Source organism: Molossus molossus, unplaced genomic scaffold, assembly GCF_014108415.1.
Source record: "Molossus molossus isolate mMolMol1 unplaced genomic scaffold, mMolMol1.p scaffold_m16_p_12, whole genome shotgun sequence".
Taxonomy (NCBI): domain Eukaryota; kingdom Metazoa; phylum Chordata; class Mammalia; order Chiroptera; family Molossidae; genus Molossus; species Molossus molossus.
In genome coordinates this window covers 27,190,876-27,208,171 of record NW_023425347.1, presented here as the reverse complement: position 1 = coordinate 27,208,171, position 17,296 = coordinate 27,190,876, and the positions used below count along the sequence as shown (strand labels likewise).

General features: G+C 34.4%; 1 protein-coding gene across 1 annotated transcript in view; it reads right to left on the bottom strand.

The window, feature by feature from the left end:
- The window catches only part of RANBP9 (RAN binding protein 9), a 91,613-nt gene that overhangs the window by 11,855 nt on the left and 62,462 nt on the right, over nt 1-17,296 (bottom strand). The window contains exons 6-11 of the mRNA XM_036255218.1: nt 12,532-12,716; nt 8,671-8,783; nt 6,578-6,686; nt 5,276-5,466; nt 3,871-4,015; nt 181-302 (exon numbers count right to left, since the gene is read on the bottom strand). Of these exons, the coding sequence (XP_036111111.1) occupies nt 181-302; nt 3,871-4,015; nt 5,276-5,466; nt 6,578-6,686; nt 8,671-8,783; nt 12,532-12,716 (865 nt within the window). The remainder of the gene's footprint in view (nt 1-180; nt 303-3,870; nt 4,016-5,275; nt 5,467-6,577; nt 6,687-8,670; nt 8,784-12,531; nt 12,717-17,296) is intronic.

Sequence of the window (17,296 nt, the reverse complement as noted above, 5' to 3'; positions counted from 1 at the left end):
AGCAACCCACTGTCACGAGAAAGCTTAAGAGAAATAATGTGTATTACTATCAAATCCAATGGCACATACATCTTTAAATTTGATTTATGCTCATCAGTTGTAAATCAGTACAAGTAAAAACATAACCTTGTAGTCATTTTTTTTTTTTTTATTAAAAATGTAAGAAATATCACTGCAGACCCATTTCGGTGTCACAATCTTCCATTTCGTGGTCATGTTTAGAGCTACCATTTAGGAAACCATTGGATGAAGTTTCTCCAACTCCATTGGAGTAGTGATCTGTTTCCATGTCTACATCATTACTGAAAACGAAAAAACAAACCTAATTTTAGAAATTGCGTACTTGCAGCTTAGTTTAAAATAAATTACTACTCAACATAGCCTACTTATAATCTGACTTCATAAGGCAATAGCAATCTTCAAAAAAAGTATTTAGTATGTATTCAACTATGTAGCTGACTTTTAACAAAGATGTACTCCTGAAGATAAGGGGGAATAAAGTACATGTACTAAAATGGAGTTGGTTTCATGACTTGTATCAATATGGAGAAATCATACTTCAGCACATACTTCCCCCTACTTTTCAAATTCAGATCTGCACTATATTCTTTGTTAATCAACTCTTGCTCCAGACCCAGACCTTTGCCCCAGTTCACCGTCAGCATGTGAGGAGGAAATCTGCCTCTCCAAACTACTCCTGGAGCCCACTTGACCTCTGTCCTGTCCTCACATTCAGCTCACTTCTAGACTATGTTTTCTTTAATAGTCTTGACATTTTAGCATTTGTCCACACTACTTAAAAATATACCCTCTCTCAAAGGTAAATAATAATCTTAATACTTAGTCTCATCCTCTTAAAACTTCCAACACCCAACACTACTTTTCTCCCAGACTCTCTTACTGGCTAAAGATTCTAAAGTATTGCCAAATCTTAATTTTTAAAATGCTGATTTGGATATTTAGGGTGTTTTCAATTTTCACTCATTTTACATTTACTAAATGAGTAATTACATGCCAATAACTATATTTGGACATAACTGCCGTTGTCAAAGTAGGACCTTCAGATCCATTCACACAGTAATGAACAATAAATATCTAATCTTATGTACACTTCTATCAGTAAAAGCTATTTGGTAAAAAAGACAAGAGAGAGATCTAGGAAGAAGGTGGAATGGCCTTAGGACTCCTATGTCAGTCAGAAAAGCTGTCTACTACACTGGTGAACTTTGAGAACTGATTAAAAAAAAACAAAACAACAAACTTTAAAACTAATGTTAATAAAAATCCTTAAGATCATACCTTTTAGTGATCTTAGTAATATACTAAACCATTTTCAAACAATTCAATATAGTATTTGAGAGGGATTCTTTCATTCAATACACATTCCAGGGCCCCTGAGCCATGTTCCATGTTAGATGCTAAGGATATAATGAAACAGCCTCTACCCTGTAGGAGCAAACAACCTATTAAAGGCTAATAAAGTTACTCTATTACAGAGGATTAGTACTAAAAGTTAATCACAAGGAGTGACACAACATTTGGTGGGGATGTAAATCAAGGCAAAAATCCTGGAAAAGGTAGTATCTGAACCTGAGTTTTAACTAGAACAGAAGTTAGGATGGAGAAGAGGGAGGGTAGGGAGAAGAGAATTTCAGATGGAGGGAAGTATAATGGGAAAAGCACAAGTCTGGAAGTCAGAAATCCTGGGAAGTAGTCTCAGTTCTGCAACTTACTAGCTACTAATCACTGACTTAAAAAAAAAACAACAAATGCATTTACTTCTCTGGTATTCAGCTTTACATCTGTAAAATGGTTTTAATAGTTAATACCATCTTTGCCTACTTCACAATACTGTTGTAAGGAAAGCCATTACCAACTATAAAATAACTGTTACTGTTCAACAGTTTAAGGGAATTTAAAAGCTTACTTTTGCCCTGGCTGGTTTTGCTCAGTGGTTAGAGCGGTGGCCTGTGGACAAGAGAGTTGTGGGTTTGATTCCGGTCACGGGTACATACCTCGGTTGTGATTTGGTCCCTGGTCAGGGTAATGCGAGAGGCAACCAGTTGATGTGTCTCTACATCAATGTTTCTCTCCCCTGCTCCCCTATTCTATCTGAAGATAAATGAAAAAAATATCCTCGTATGAGGAGTTAAAAAATAAATAAATAAATAAAATAAAAGCTTACTTTCTTCTCTTATACTAAACACAAAGGAGAATGCTTTGTCATCAACCTGTTAAATTTCCTTCCCTGAACTTGGGTAATAACAGGTCCCTTTGGCAACTTCCTCCCATAAGGATAGTATTTAAGAGAAAAAGTCACAAACTGATTGTAATCTTACCCTCAAAAAAAATGGCAGAACCCTCTATCAATGATAAAGTACTAAAAGCTTAACTTTTAAAATTCCCATAATTTTAACTACAATATTCTACAATTATATTTTCAGTATGTTATATCTCTGCTGTCAAAAACTACCCTGACTTCCTCAGCAGAAGACAGTCACTTTTTCTACTGTTCTTCACATACCACTTCTGTGGACTTCCATTATAACCTGTACCACACAACACCATTACTTCAGTAAATTTTTGTCACTTGTGAAAGAAAACCTAGAGATTCCGATAAATCTCCAAATTTGCAAACACAGATTTTTACATGTACTCCTTTCTCTGGAGTCCTATTTCCATTAAGAGTCCGTGCTAAAAGTTATGTTCTCTCTCCTTTGATAAAAAATTCTGCACTGAAGAACATTCCCCAAAATTCAGTGACCAATCAATTCATGTTATAAGACCAAACCAACACCAAATTGATAAAATCTATCATTTTTTAAGTGTTTTTTAAAAATTGATTTGAAAGAGAGTTAGGGAGAGAGGAAGAGAGAGAAACATCCATGTGAGAGACGAACAATGATCTGTTGCCTCCCTCATGCACCCTGACTGGGATCAAACCCACAACCCGAGCATGTGTCCTGACCGGGAATCAAACCAGCGACCTTTTTGTGCACAGGATGATAATCAACCAACTAAGCCACACCAGCAGCCAGGGTCATTATTTTTATTTTAAAAATGTTATAACATGAATTCTAAACCAAACTGAGATTCAAATGCTAGATGATTAGGGCAGGCTGATGAATTCATAAGAACTTGCTTTCACACGTTAGTATTCAATTCAGGTGATTACATTTCAGGAGCCTTTAAAAAGTTTCATGAACATTAACCTTGAGTATGTCATAATATAGTGATACAGCCATCTCTCCTCTGGAAGTTCTCTGAAGTCAGAAGAGGCATTCTTCCTGTATGGCAGATGGCTGACATCCAAGAGGTCCCCAACACTATCCTCCTCTATATTCACTGACTTAACTACGTCTGCTATAATCAAGCTACTCAAAGACAGGCTCTCAAATAAGGGTCTTTGCATAATTAGTTATATGAAAGTCAGGAAACATTCCACATATATTTACACCAAAAAAATATACACACAGAGAAAAAATAGTTGTAAATGTCTCATGTTAATACTATAGGTTAGATACAACACTGTGACTTGGAAACATAATAAAGCATGTATGTGATCATCTGTATAGGCCTGCAGTGGCAGGAAGAACAGCCTGCAGAGCCCTGGACTTGTCCTAATAACCCCACTATAAGGGCTGAGGGAATGGAGAGTAAGAAGAAGGAACAAAAGAAAAAGCCTATGTGCATACAGAGGGACTGAAAAACTTTGGAGAACTTATTCCCTACTCTCTTATTCCCTGGAGGTTTGGGAATTCTCAGACCTCCATTTTTGGCCATATAACTCAACTTTTCCTAATTATTAAAAGTGAAAACACCTGTAATTAGGTTGCTTATAATAATGCAAAAGCTAGAGAAATCTCTTACCTGGTGAAGTTATTAACTTGCTGTGACCTTGACATATTTATACTGTTCAGTTCTGGTACATTCAAATTAGATAACTGGTGTTTACTATGGCAATATGATTGATGTGCTTTATTTGATATTACACCATTACTACAACTTTCAAAACCTGGAGGAAAAAAAGAAGAAAAAGGTCATAAAAATAGAAAAAAACACTAATTTATTATGAGGTTGTAAATAATGTACCCATATTCTGATTTCCGTATTTAAAATATAGGAGAGTCAATGGATTATTTAAATAGTAAACAAGCAACTCACTTCTTTGAAAGGATATAAGTATACTTGATTGTGAACTGTAATTATCATCTCCTCTAACATTTATTGAAGGCTTCATTATGGATCAACCCCTCATGAGGGCAGTGTTATCATCACCCCCATTTTACTGAGGCTAAGAATTTGTCCAAATCTGAAGTGACTGCGTGATATTCAAGGAGTAGTGGCTAAAGATACAAACAAGAGAATCGTCTGCACTGTACAGGGTGGTGATACAAAAAGAGACAACAATGTAGAAAAGAATATGCTGACTGAGAAAAAGCAAAGGTATTATTCTATAAAAGGAAAGGAAACAGCATTTGACTTCTGTTTTAGAAAGTGCAGGGTAGGGAATGTCCAGCCCACGGGCCACATAAGGCCTGAGAAATCAATACCAGCTAACATCACACGCCTCACAAATTAGCCTGACCTAATACAGCAGGCAATTTTTTAATTTGATAATTTTGTATGGCCCTCCAATGATGTTTTAAATATCCAAATGGTCCTTGGCAGAAAAAATTCCCCACCTCCTGGTATAAAGGAAAGATAACACCTTGAAAAAAAAACGGAATAAAAGAGACAAGCAAAGAAAGAAGACTAAGGATTAGAAATACACTTGTAGAAGTGATCATAAAAGCCAAGAAAGGAGAGAATTCTCATTAAGAGAACACTAAAAGCTTTGGAAAGTAAGGCTGATGAGCCAAAAAAGGGATGGGAGAGAATGAACTGAAGCTTGTTTGAGAAAGAAAGAGACAGCAGGCAGTCCAGCTAGAATTGGTGAATGGTGGCCTAAGACATCACAGCCACATCACTTTTAAATTTATACTTTATTAAAACATACAAATATCTTTTCATTACCAAATATCTATGATATTAGCCTGCTTATGAAGATCTGCTATAATAACCTACTGCCAGAATCAGCTCTTCAAGTTACCCTGGTACTAAAAACACATGCATCTGATCCACCTACAATTTTTCTTCCAGAATATCTTGAGGTCAAGTATACACACATGTGCAAAACTGCTACACATAAATGTCTAGATTTTTTAAAATTTTATTTTGGTTCAAAATATCAAGAAGGGCAAAATCTAACAATAATATAAAGTTTGAATCTCACCAGAAAAATGTGCAGCACTTCCTTTGCCTGATGCTAAATTGTGGATATTCATTCCATGGCTGGGGCTCATACTTGGACTACTAAAAGGTCGAGGACTAACAGGATAACTGTCTTGAGATTTTGGACTTCGGCCTCCCAAACATCGTACTTCACTGTCTGTACCATTCACCATTTCTATAAACTGACGCACTCTAAAATAAGAAAAAAATTTTTTTTATTTAATCTTCAAATAGCCATTTATTTAATAGCAACAGATTTCTGAAAGATTATTTTAAGAACTTGTACTTATCAATAACTCTGGCCTTTAGACAGTATGCTAAAAACTCTAAATATGGCTTCATACACTCTATTGCTTACAAATTAAAAATGTTCCAGAAAAATGAGACTATAATACAAAAGATATTTATCTCCTTTAATCAAGATTTACTAAGTGAAAATCTATCTGTAGCTCTAATAAACAAAATCAAAATGGACTCCTTTTATAGCCCCAAATAATTTAATCAAAAACACTATTTGCACTTGGTAGCAAAACAAATAGTATGCAAAAACAAGATGGAATTCCAACAGATATTTTATCACCCCTACTCATAGCAGCATTTTTCACAATATCCAATAGTGGAAGCAATCCAAATGTATAACAAAATCTAGTATATGCATACAATGGAATATCATTCAGCCTTCAAAAGGAAGGAAATTCTGACAGGTGCTACAGCACAGAAAACTATGAGGACATTATGCTAAGGGAAATAAGCCAGTAACAAAGGATAAATATCGCGATTGCACTTATATGAGATACCCAGAGTAGTTAAATTCAAATTCAGAAAAACAGAATGTTACTTGCCAGAAGGTGGAAGGAGGAGAAATGGGGAGTTAGTGTTTAATGAGCACCAAGTTTTAGTTTGGAAAGATGAAAAAGGTTCTGGAGATGGATGGTTGGTGATGGTTACAAAACAACGTGAATCTACTTAATACTACTGAACTGTACATGTAAAAATGGCAGACTTTATGTTATGTATATTTATCACAATTTTTAAAAAGGTCACAGACTTACTATAAGGTACTTCGCAGAAGGAAAAATAGATTTCCATTTCCCTAAATAAGATTTTCACATTAGAAAACACAGAGAGAGAATGACAGAAGAGCAAATACACAGCAAAAAATGCCATTTGTTCATGTGCTACATTACAAAATTTTATGTCAATATTTGAAAGAAGGTAAAACAAAAATTAAAACACGGAAATGATTTTGGTTACATGTAACACACATATATAATAAATGTAATATTTTATTAAACAAACTCACTTCAATGTGAAAAGAAGATTAGGATTTCTTTCAAGTAAACTTGGGTATAACTGTTGTGTTGTTTCAATGGCTTCTCCCATTCTTCCTGCTAACACCAATTTCTGAATTCCTATTTAGAAAAAGAGCAAAAGATTATTTTTTTAACAGCAGAAATATATACTTAGTGGACTGTCAACAAAAAAATGACAGTATAATATTTTAAAATAAATTATTATGATTTATTAATTTCCATTTCTTTTTCTAAAATCATAGTTTCTACCAGGCAATCAAGAAAAAATTTCAGACAAATCAAAATTTTAAAAAACAGGTACTTTCGTAAACTATTTTTAAAAAGCACAAACTATCATACAAATAATATAGAAAAAACACCTGTTAAGTAATAATGAAGTAATAAACAATAAAGTTAAAAGGATGGCCCTTGCTGGCATGCCTCAGTTAGTTGGGTGTCGTCCCATGCACCGAAAGGTTTCAGGTTAGATTATCAATTAGGGCACATGCCTGGGTTATGGGCTTGATCCCCAGCGTGCAGGAGGCAGCTGATAAGATGTTTTGCTTCCTCAGTGATGTTTCTCTCTCTCTTCCTCTCCCTTTAAAAATCAATTTTAAAATATTTTTAAAGAAGATGGCTATGTTTCTGCTGGCTGGTGTGGCTCAGTTGGTGGAGCATCGCCCCTGGGTTGAGGCACATATAGAACCAACCAATGTTCTCTCTCACAACAATGTTCTCTCTCTCACGCTTTCTCTCTCTCCCTCTGTACCCCTCTCTAAAATCAATGGGCATATTCTTGGGTGCGGAGTAAAAAAAATAAGACGGCTATGTTTATGGCATATATGGTATGTTAATGATTTCATACACACACATACTAATCACAAATTTATCAAATTACATTCACTAAATATATAGTTTTTGATGTCAACCATACCTTGATAGAGTGGTTTTTAAAAAAAACCACAGGAAACATTAAATAATAATCAAAATATCTTATCAAATATAATCTTTTGAACCCAGTACTAAAAGAATGCTAGACTTGGAGTAAGATCTGAATTTAACATTCAATGAGCATTCCTTGTGCCAGGTATCTGTTAAATTAGATGATGAGGATACCAAGATAACTGATCATCTGTTCACCAGAGCTTATAAGGTAGTGAGACAAAGCATACAGTAGTTACAACGCAAAGTGGTCAGTTATTATAGCAGTTTGACCTATAAAAAATGCTTTCATCCATCATGATTTTGCCCATCATGTTTTGTTTTTATGCCTATATTTTCATCAAGTTATACCCTCCCTGATGGACTAACTGTACCAACTTTAGGATGGCTAACTATTGAACAGTTATCATGCTGACTTGCCCTAATAACAGGACCAATTGCTCTGGCCACAAGCACTAGAATCTAAGCAATAAACACTTAAGATCAAAACTATCTTAAATTCGGATAGCAAATTAAATGCAAAGGTATTTAATCCTGGCTGGTATGGCTCAGAGGTAAGAGCATCACCCGTGGAACCCTCAGAGGTAAGAGGTAAGAGTCCCAGGTTCAATTCCAGCCAAGGGCACATATCTTGGTTGCGGTTCATCCCCGGCCCTGGTTGGGGTTGTGCGGATGGCAACCAATCAATGTGTCTCTTTCACATTGATGTTTCTCTCTCTTCCTCCAGCTCTATCTGAAGATTAATGTAAAAATATTTCAGGTGAGGACCAAAAAAAAATTGCAAAGGTATTTAAATTTCTTTCAAATATTACCTACACTAACATCTAATCATGGGACTACTTTATTGAAAAAAAACAAAACAAAAAAAGTCCCATTTTATTAAATGTTTATTTCTTAAAAGCTCAATAAAACATTCTTAAAGAAAAAACAGTAAACACAAAAAATTCTCCAAAATTTTATCTTTCTACATCCAGACACTACCAAAGTCCTATGTCTATTTTCTTTAAAACTAATCTTTAAAAACATCAATGAAAATAAATGGAAGCATCAATTTTAAAATTTATTTTAAAAAATTTTAATGTGAAAATACAATTTCTAAAAACCAGTATAACCAAACCTAGAATCTGAAAACAGGTGTCAGCTGTGCACCACAAGTCCTTACTTTGTCTGTTCTTAATGGAAGCTAATTCTTCTAGAACGGTCTGGTCTGTAGATCTGGCGAAGGCCTCTGCTGTGGCACAGTACCCATGGTGGACTAGATAAGATGAAACCATTCTTAAAATAAAAAGAAGAAACACACAACTTTTAGTCAAGAGAACACATGCTTCATTCTACAATTTATATAAACAAGGTCTATCCTGGTGTTACAAAACTAACCAACTCCCTTGAAATAATTAAGTATATTACCTCAAGTTTGAAGTTCAAAATACCGTTTTGTTCTTTCATGTAATTCTTCCAAAAAGATGACTGCAAATGCTATGTTGAGATGACTATCTCAAAAAGTAAGTATTAGAGAATCAAGGACATCCCATTATATCCAGGTATTTTCTGATATCACCCATCCTTATATTTAATTCTATTAACCATAAGCTGTTTCATGTTCACGGCTTATCCCAGTTAAGTGTTTTCATTTTGTAAAATAAAACAAATTTAAAATAACAGATTAACTCTGCATTCTGAAGTTCAACCCCTTTCTTTATCTATTAGTTACATGGGATCACAAGGTGTGAACACAAGAAATACTAAGGTGAACCTGGAGAATCTTCCAGAAAAAATTCTATGAGGGTGATAATCCTAATCAATGAGAAGTTGGCCTTCTAATCTAAATCGATTAGTATGGTTGTGCACAGGAGGTTAATTACTCAAATGTGATTTATATGTAAGCGGCACACTTCCAAAGAACAAGTTTATTTTTTTAAAAGCCAGCAAGTGGTCAAAATACATATTTACATCTAACCACAAAATGTTAGAAAACCTGTAGACTAAGCAGTATTAACCAGAGAGCCAAAATACCCACATACTCAACTCTTAGCTGCCTCCACGTGGCACTAGCCAAAATACCCACATATTCAACTCTTAGCTGCCTCCACGTGGCACTACTAAAGATCTGTTAGAAATGGTAGGAAGCAGTGGTTCAGGAAAGGGGGATTGACTCGGGGGCAGGTATCTAAGAAAAAGATTTTTCATTTTATTTAATCTAATAGTTAAAAGGAGAGAACCTTTTAAAATAAACTTTTTAGGAGTTCACGGTGTCAGTTTTATAAAGTATGGGGTTGGGGCCCTCACTGAATTCAGGCTATAGGATAAGATGATGTTTCCTCAACTACTATCCTGCCACGATGCTCAGTGGTGACCATTTTTAAAGCATTAAAGGGATGTGATCCCAGGAGAGCACCTTATGCTGGCTCTAATTCATGGCAACTCTGAGATTCTTTTCTTTTTCTTGATATTCAGCTCTCATATATTTTTTTCTTTTTCAATTAATTTATTTTTGTTACAGATGTTTCTTCTTTTCCCCCCATAGACACCCTCCTCCCAATACCCCGCATCCAGCATTGTTGTCTATGTCCACTGGTTATGCATATATGTACGTATATAAGTTCTTTGGTTTATCTTTTCCCTCCCCTTGGCCCCCCTCCTTTGAAGGTTGTCAGTCTGAACCCTACTTCTTTCTGTCTTTGGGTCTATTTTGTTCACCAGCTTATTTTGTTCATTATATTCCACAAATAAGTGAGATCGTGTGGTATCTGTCTTTCTCTGATTGGTTTATTTTGCTTAGTATAATACTCTCGAGGTCCCGCCATGTCATCTCAAAGGATAAGAGATCTTTCTTATAGCTGCATAGTATTCCATTGTGTATATGTACCACAGCTTTTTTTATCCATTCATCTATTGATGGATACTTGGGCTGTTTCCAGATCTTAGCAATTGTACATATATTCTTGTACATTCTTTTTGAATGGTGTTTCAAACTTCTTAGGATATATTCCTAGAAGTGGGATCACTGGGTCAAATGGAAGTTCAAGTTTTAATTTGTTGAGGAAACAACATATTGATTTCCATTGTGGCTGCACCAGTCTGCATTCCCACCAGCAGTGTACCAGAGTTCCCTTTTCTCCACACCCTCGCCAGCACTTGTTGTTTGAAGATTTGTTCATGGCAGCCTTTCCGGCAGGTGGGAGGCGATACCTCATAGTTGTTTTAATTTGCATCTCTCTGATGATTAGTGACACTGAGCATTTTCTCATATGTCTCTTGGCCATTTTTATGTCCTTTTTGGAGAGGTCTCAATTTAGGTCCTCTGCCCATTTTTCAACTGGGTTCTTTGTCTTCCTTTTGTTGAATTGTATGAATACTCTATATATTTTGGAAATGAACCCCTTATCTGATGTATCATTGGCAATTATGCTCTCCCACATAGTGGCAATTATGCTCTCCCTTTCCATTTTGATGCTTGTTTCTTTTGCTTTTTAGTTTGATGTAGACCCATGTATTAATTTTTTCCTTTGTTTCTCTTGCCTTAGGCTTTGTATCAGTGAAAATTCTGCTGCGTGTGATGTCTATAACTCTGAGATTCTGAGACAGGGTTCACTTGCTATTCCTTCAACTGCAGGACAAAAATACTAGTGTAGACTCTCTGTCATACCTGAAGATAACAGCTCGAATGAAGCAGCATGTTTTCATCAACATATATTCTAATCATTATCTCCTCCAAAAAGAATACACAAAAAGCTTTATTAGGTTTGTAGATTTCATATTGTTCAAAGCAATTATAAAGACATTTAAGATGATCTGTGTCAGACTGATGGTATCTTAAAGCCTTTGTCATTTTCTTGGGTTATAGTGAAAATGACTATTTAAACTTACTGGTATTTATTTAATTTTTAAGTCTATACTTTTTCAAGCTTTAAGAGCTACCATTTAGTACTACTGACATCTGATGTCATCTTGAGCCTTTCAGCAAAGGTATAGTCTAAAAAGGTGGCTGTCATAGGAATTATATTTTCCTGCTGACTTCCATAATGAAATCCTACTTTTTCATAAAAAGCTCCCTAATAAACAAATTGAAATTCTTTAGTAAAAAATGAGTTGAAAGAAAGGTTATTCATTTTATAGTACTTCTGACACCCAGTGTGTGCTCTGCTGCTGCCCATTTTCTACTGCTGTGATTACTGGATCAGAAGTATTAATCCTGAACTTAGGAATCCTAACTCACGTTCACTGTTCCTCGGCTTCACTTCCTATACCTCCTTTTAAATGTCTAACAATAGCCCATAAAGTAAATGGCATTAAAATAAGTCGTAAGAATTTTAAAAAGGTCTAAGCCAGAGGCTTTTGATCAGGTTTTTCTATTTAGAATAGGAGCAATTATATCATTCCTAACTCTACATGATCAATAATATTTAGCAAAAAGAGATCTTAGTAAACAAAAATAGCTGACATTATTCTTACAGAGTAACCCATTCACTAGAAAAATTGAGCCAAACCCTACAAAGTGAAATGTACACATTAAGTCTATATTCCAATATATAAGCTATCCCATTACTTTGATGTTTATTCTTAATGAGCAATAATTCTGTTTCTCCATAAATAATTGAATTATTGCTGAACAACAGTCAAAATCAGTCCAAAACCATGATCCTGAATTATCTTACTAAATTTATCTTCTGCACTGGCCTTATTAATTAGTGAATCATGTAACCTATGGAAATCATTAAATCCTATTACTAATGATAGAAAATGAATTAACCTCACTTATGTAATCTAGTGTCACTTTATTTCTTCCATCAAATTAGTAAGTCAGACTAATACACTATTCTGCATGTTGCCGTCAAATCAAATATTTTTAATTGTTTAAATAGAGCGAATTACTTTTTATAGAGATTAAAATATAATCAATATATTAAAATTATTTGGCTGTAAATAAGTATATTAAAAAGCTTCAACAAATATTCTTTTGTACCAAAAATATTTTATTAAAAAAGTACTTTTGAATAATGTCCACTCAAAGTTCTTCACTTACTTTTGTATCATGGTCTGCCATTCTCCTTCTCGATCTCCAATAGGAAACCGGTCTATCTGTGCCTGTATTTTGGTTCTCCACTCCCGCATGTAGTCTTCTATATCAAACACAAAAGGATGTTGCCCAAAATTGGCATCAACAACCTCTCCTGGTGTCTGGAGCCCAACAGTGGGATATAAATTTGGCTGTAAGACAACACATTTCACTAAGCATCTATCTATCCCTTCTACGATAAAGACATTCATTCTTTCAAATGCATCTCTTTAAAATAACAAAACTATAAATTTTCTTTGTTAAATATTTTAAAATCTCAATCCAAAGAGGAAAACGAAAACAAATATTCTAAAATACAATCGATATGAGACAGAAAATATAATTCCCTATCATCTAATCATAAAAAAAAAAAAAAAAAAGGCAACCACCCTGGCTGGTCTAGCTCAGCGGTTAGAATGGTTGGCCCGAGGACCAGAGTTGCGGGTTCAATTCTGGTCAAGGGCACATACCTTGGTTGTGGTTCGGTCCCCGGCTCTGGCTGGGGTCATGCAGGAGGCAACCAGTTGATGTGTCTCTCTCATATCAATGTGTCTCTCTTTCTCTCTCCCCTCCCTCCCACTCTATCTGAAGATAAATGGGAGGGGAAAAAAAATCGAGTGAGGATTAAAAAAACAAAAGGAGGCAACCTCAGTACCTATTTTATTTTTTCAGAGACCACATAGAAATAAAGACATAACCCTTGCTCTTAAGAATATGTCATATAGCGCTGGCCGATGTATCTCGGTTGGTTGAGTGTCATCCCATGTATCAAATAGTCACCAGTTCAATTCTGGGCCCGAGCACATACCCAGGTCTTGGGTCAATCCCCCCCCCCCCTTCGGGGTATGTACAGAAGATGGCGGATCAGTGTTTCTCTCTCACATTGATGCTTCTCTCTTTCTTTCTTTTCTCCCTCCCTCCCCCCTCCTCTCAAATCAATAAAAACATATTTTTTTTAAAAAAAAGTAGTATATCATACAGGCCCGGGCCAGTGTGGTTCAGTTGGATGGAACGTCCTCCAATACACTGAAAGGTTGGAGTTTTGATTCCTGGCCCTGGCTGAGGTGAACAGGGAGGCAACCGATCACTCAATGTTTATAATTACAAGCAAAACACAGTGCCATTAGCCCTGGCTGGTTTGGCTCAGTAGTTAGAGCATTGAGTCCACAGACCAGTGAGTCCCGGGTTCGATTTCGGTCAAGGGCATGTACCTCAGTTGCAGTTTGGCCCCTGCCCTGGTCAGGTTGTGCAAGAGGCAACCAGTTGATGTGTCTCTCTCACATCGATGTTTCTCTCTCTCCCTTCCTCCCACTCCATCTGATGATAAATAGGAAAAAAAAATATCCTTGGGTGAGGATAAAAAAAAAAAGTACCATTAAGAGTGAGGATTCTTGATATAAAAATAAAAGACTCAAATGCATATATTTCAAGAGAGGAAAAGAATGAATTTCAAATTTCAAATTCATAAAGAAATGCATTTAGATGTACTCTAAGATTTAGGGGCTAAACAATCAATTGAATAGCTTCGTATACAAAAAATACCAGTGTTGTTCTTTTCTCTCTATCACTAGTTGTTACATCTAAAGGGAGAGTTACTGAATGTCTACTAAATGGCAATGTTTAATCATTATAATAATCCTGTGAAGTAATTATTATTTGCACTACAAAAAATATAGAAATTGAGGCTCGGGGGCAAAGTAACTTGGTGGTTGTCTTTCTACACTATGGCAGACGTGAGACTGGAACAGGTTTATCTTACGTCAAATCTAAGTTCATTTTTTCCTCCTAGAACTTCAAATCCTACTTCATCTTCATTCTCTGTATTTATGTCTTATTTCTTTGCTTTAAAAGTTATAATAAATATTTTCAGTATAAAATTAGATAAAGATGACAAGGGCATAATTTGTGTATAATATAAGATGCTTAAACATATTTCACAGCAAAAAGCTAGAAAAATGTGTTTAAAAACAAATGATCAACCAAGCAACCAAATCAGAAACAAGCATACTGTGTTAAAATATTAAGAAATATAGTTGCACCGGATTAGGAGGGGAAATGGTAATGCAATATACAAAAATGTACTTATTTTTAATAACAAAACTAGCAAGTTAATAGAATTTTAAGCCAAATACAAGTGAAATATTTATTACACTCTTCTTATTTCACCAATGAGAAAAGAGACCAAAAGAATTTAAGGAATTTATCCAATAGTGCACCTCTTGTTAATGACATACATGTAGGAAAAAAACTCATATCTCTCTACTTCTAGCACAGTATTTTTTCCATTAAACCATATTAAAAAAATTATGATGTATTTTAGAACAAAAGTATATAAAGCCAAAGACTCTGAATAAGGATATAAGAAGAATAAAAGGCAATCCTGTTTATTAAGTAGTTTCTAATTCTGATCATTCAGCAATGTCCAAACAGAGACGCTTTTAAAATGGTTTGCTAATCTAATTTTTCTTGATAAATTCAGGAAAATAACTCATATCAACACTACAAAAGAAAATCAGCATTCATAAATACTTTAAATTTGCCATAAAAAGGTTTCAGTAATAGTGTGAAAAAAAATATATTAAAAAAAAATTATATAAAAACGTTTCAAATGTTTTTGTTCCCTGCAACAAAACTTGCCATGAATGTCAAGACAAACTGACTTTACAGAACAAAATTCTGCCACATGTGAGAGAAAGCATCAATATTTCAAATATAAAAAAATTCTCATAATACAGGTGGACAAAGATTACTAATTCAATTGCAATATAAAGACTCTCAATTTCTAGAAATGCAAAAACAATTTGATTTTTTTTTGCACATCAGGTTAAGATTTAAAAGACTAAGAAAGCAAGCCCTTTCATCTACTGTACACAGAAATGTAAACTGATACTATCTTTTAAGAAATTTTGGCAAAATCTATTAGAATTCACAAAGCAATTTCACTTTTAAGAATTTAATCTTACAGAAAAGCAAAGATATATGTCCTATAGCACTTTTTGTAATTGCAAATTAAAAATTTTAAAGAACGTCCATTTATAGGTGGTTATATACTCGAGACTCAGACTCCAATAATTATGATATGCCATTATTTTATGTCTAAGAAAAAGCATTGCCCATTAAACTCTGACAGACCATAGATCCTAAGATGCATCCCCATTTCATAAATGTTAAATTATAAAAATAAGCAAAAAAGAGTAAAAAATGTGTATACTGATAAAGATGCACAATATATAATACTAAAAGAAGCAAGCAAGCTACAGAATAGTGCATAAACTATAATCCCACCTTTTCTGTGAACATTTACACAATGAATATACTGGCTAACATAAGTTTAGAAACAGATTTGGAAGGATATACACTCAAGTTAAGACAGTCATCATATCTAAAGAGGATGGGATTTTGAGGAACTTCTCTTTTGCACACTTGTGTATTTCTAAACATTTATTATTTGAATATTTAGCACAATTACTTTTGTAATTAGAAATTGATAAAAAACTGAAAATGATAAAGTCAGAAGGGGCTCAATGAAAAGTGACCAACTATAAGTTCTTATACTCTTTACCTTAAACAGAAGAATATGAGGGAAAGGAATGAAGGATATAACATTTAACCGGTAAACTATAAATTTAAAAAATCTAAAAAATTTTAACTTGTAAGATATAGATTTCTAAAAGTAGAATGTAACAATGCAGTGGTTTTCAGTTTAGTCAGAGTTGTACAGGCATCACCACTATCAAATTTTACAACATTTCACCACTCCAAAAAGTAACCCCTACCCATTCACAGTCATTCCTCATACCTCATCACTGTAACTCTGACCACCACTAATCTTCACCCTACAGATTTGCCTATTCCGTACATTTTGTATAAACAGAATAATGCAATGTATGGTCTTTGTGACTGGTTTCTTTTGTTTACCATGTTTCCCAGGTTCATCCATGTTGTAGAATGTATCTCGATTATGGATTTATGTAAAACAATGTTTCCCAGGAAACTGTTTCTCAAAAGAAAAAAAAAATCATTACTGCCTATGTAGAATTAGACAAAAGTGAGAATAATTTAAGTCTCTATGAAAAGAATAGAAAAACATCTCATTTTTATTACCTTAGGAAAAAATAAAGACATATTAAAAATACTATTCAAAAACTAAATATACACAATAAAATCATATTCTCAATAGCATAATTTTGTTCTATTATATTTTAAAGAATTTTTCTATGAAAATAAAAGCAAATAATGTTATCTATAAAAAGATTTCAAGTTAGCCTAAGGAACTGGAAAGCAGCATCATTTTAAATGAGAATTGCTTTACTTTACCCCACACTGAATTAGTCAGTTTATAGGAGGACATTTCTCAAACTGGTGAGGTGAGCTAGGGGAGAAACATGACTCTGAAGTAGATCTCCAGTTTTTGAGCTGTAAAAACACCCTGTGCTGCATGATAACTGTAATACAGTCTAGGTAAACTTTTTGTTCTGTAAATACACTCTCTACTAGAATTTAATACTACAACTAAAAAGTGAGAGATCACAGGTACAGAACACATACAAATGCTTGTTTGGTGGGAAAGACTTTTTCCTTCCTTTTTAAGTAGAATAGGTATGTTGCATGTGGAAGTCCCAGAAGATCTCAGTCACAACAAAGAACTCACCAAACCACAATCACCATGACCACCACTTTACACACTGTTACAAACTGAGTATCACCAATGGTTAATTATAAATAAGGCAAA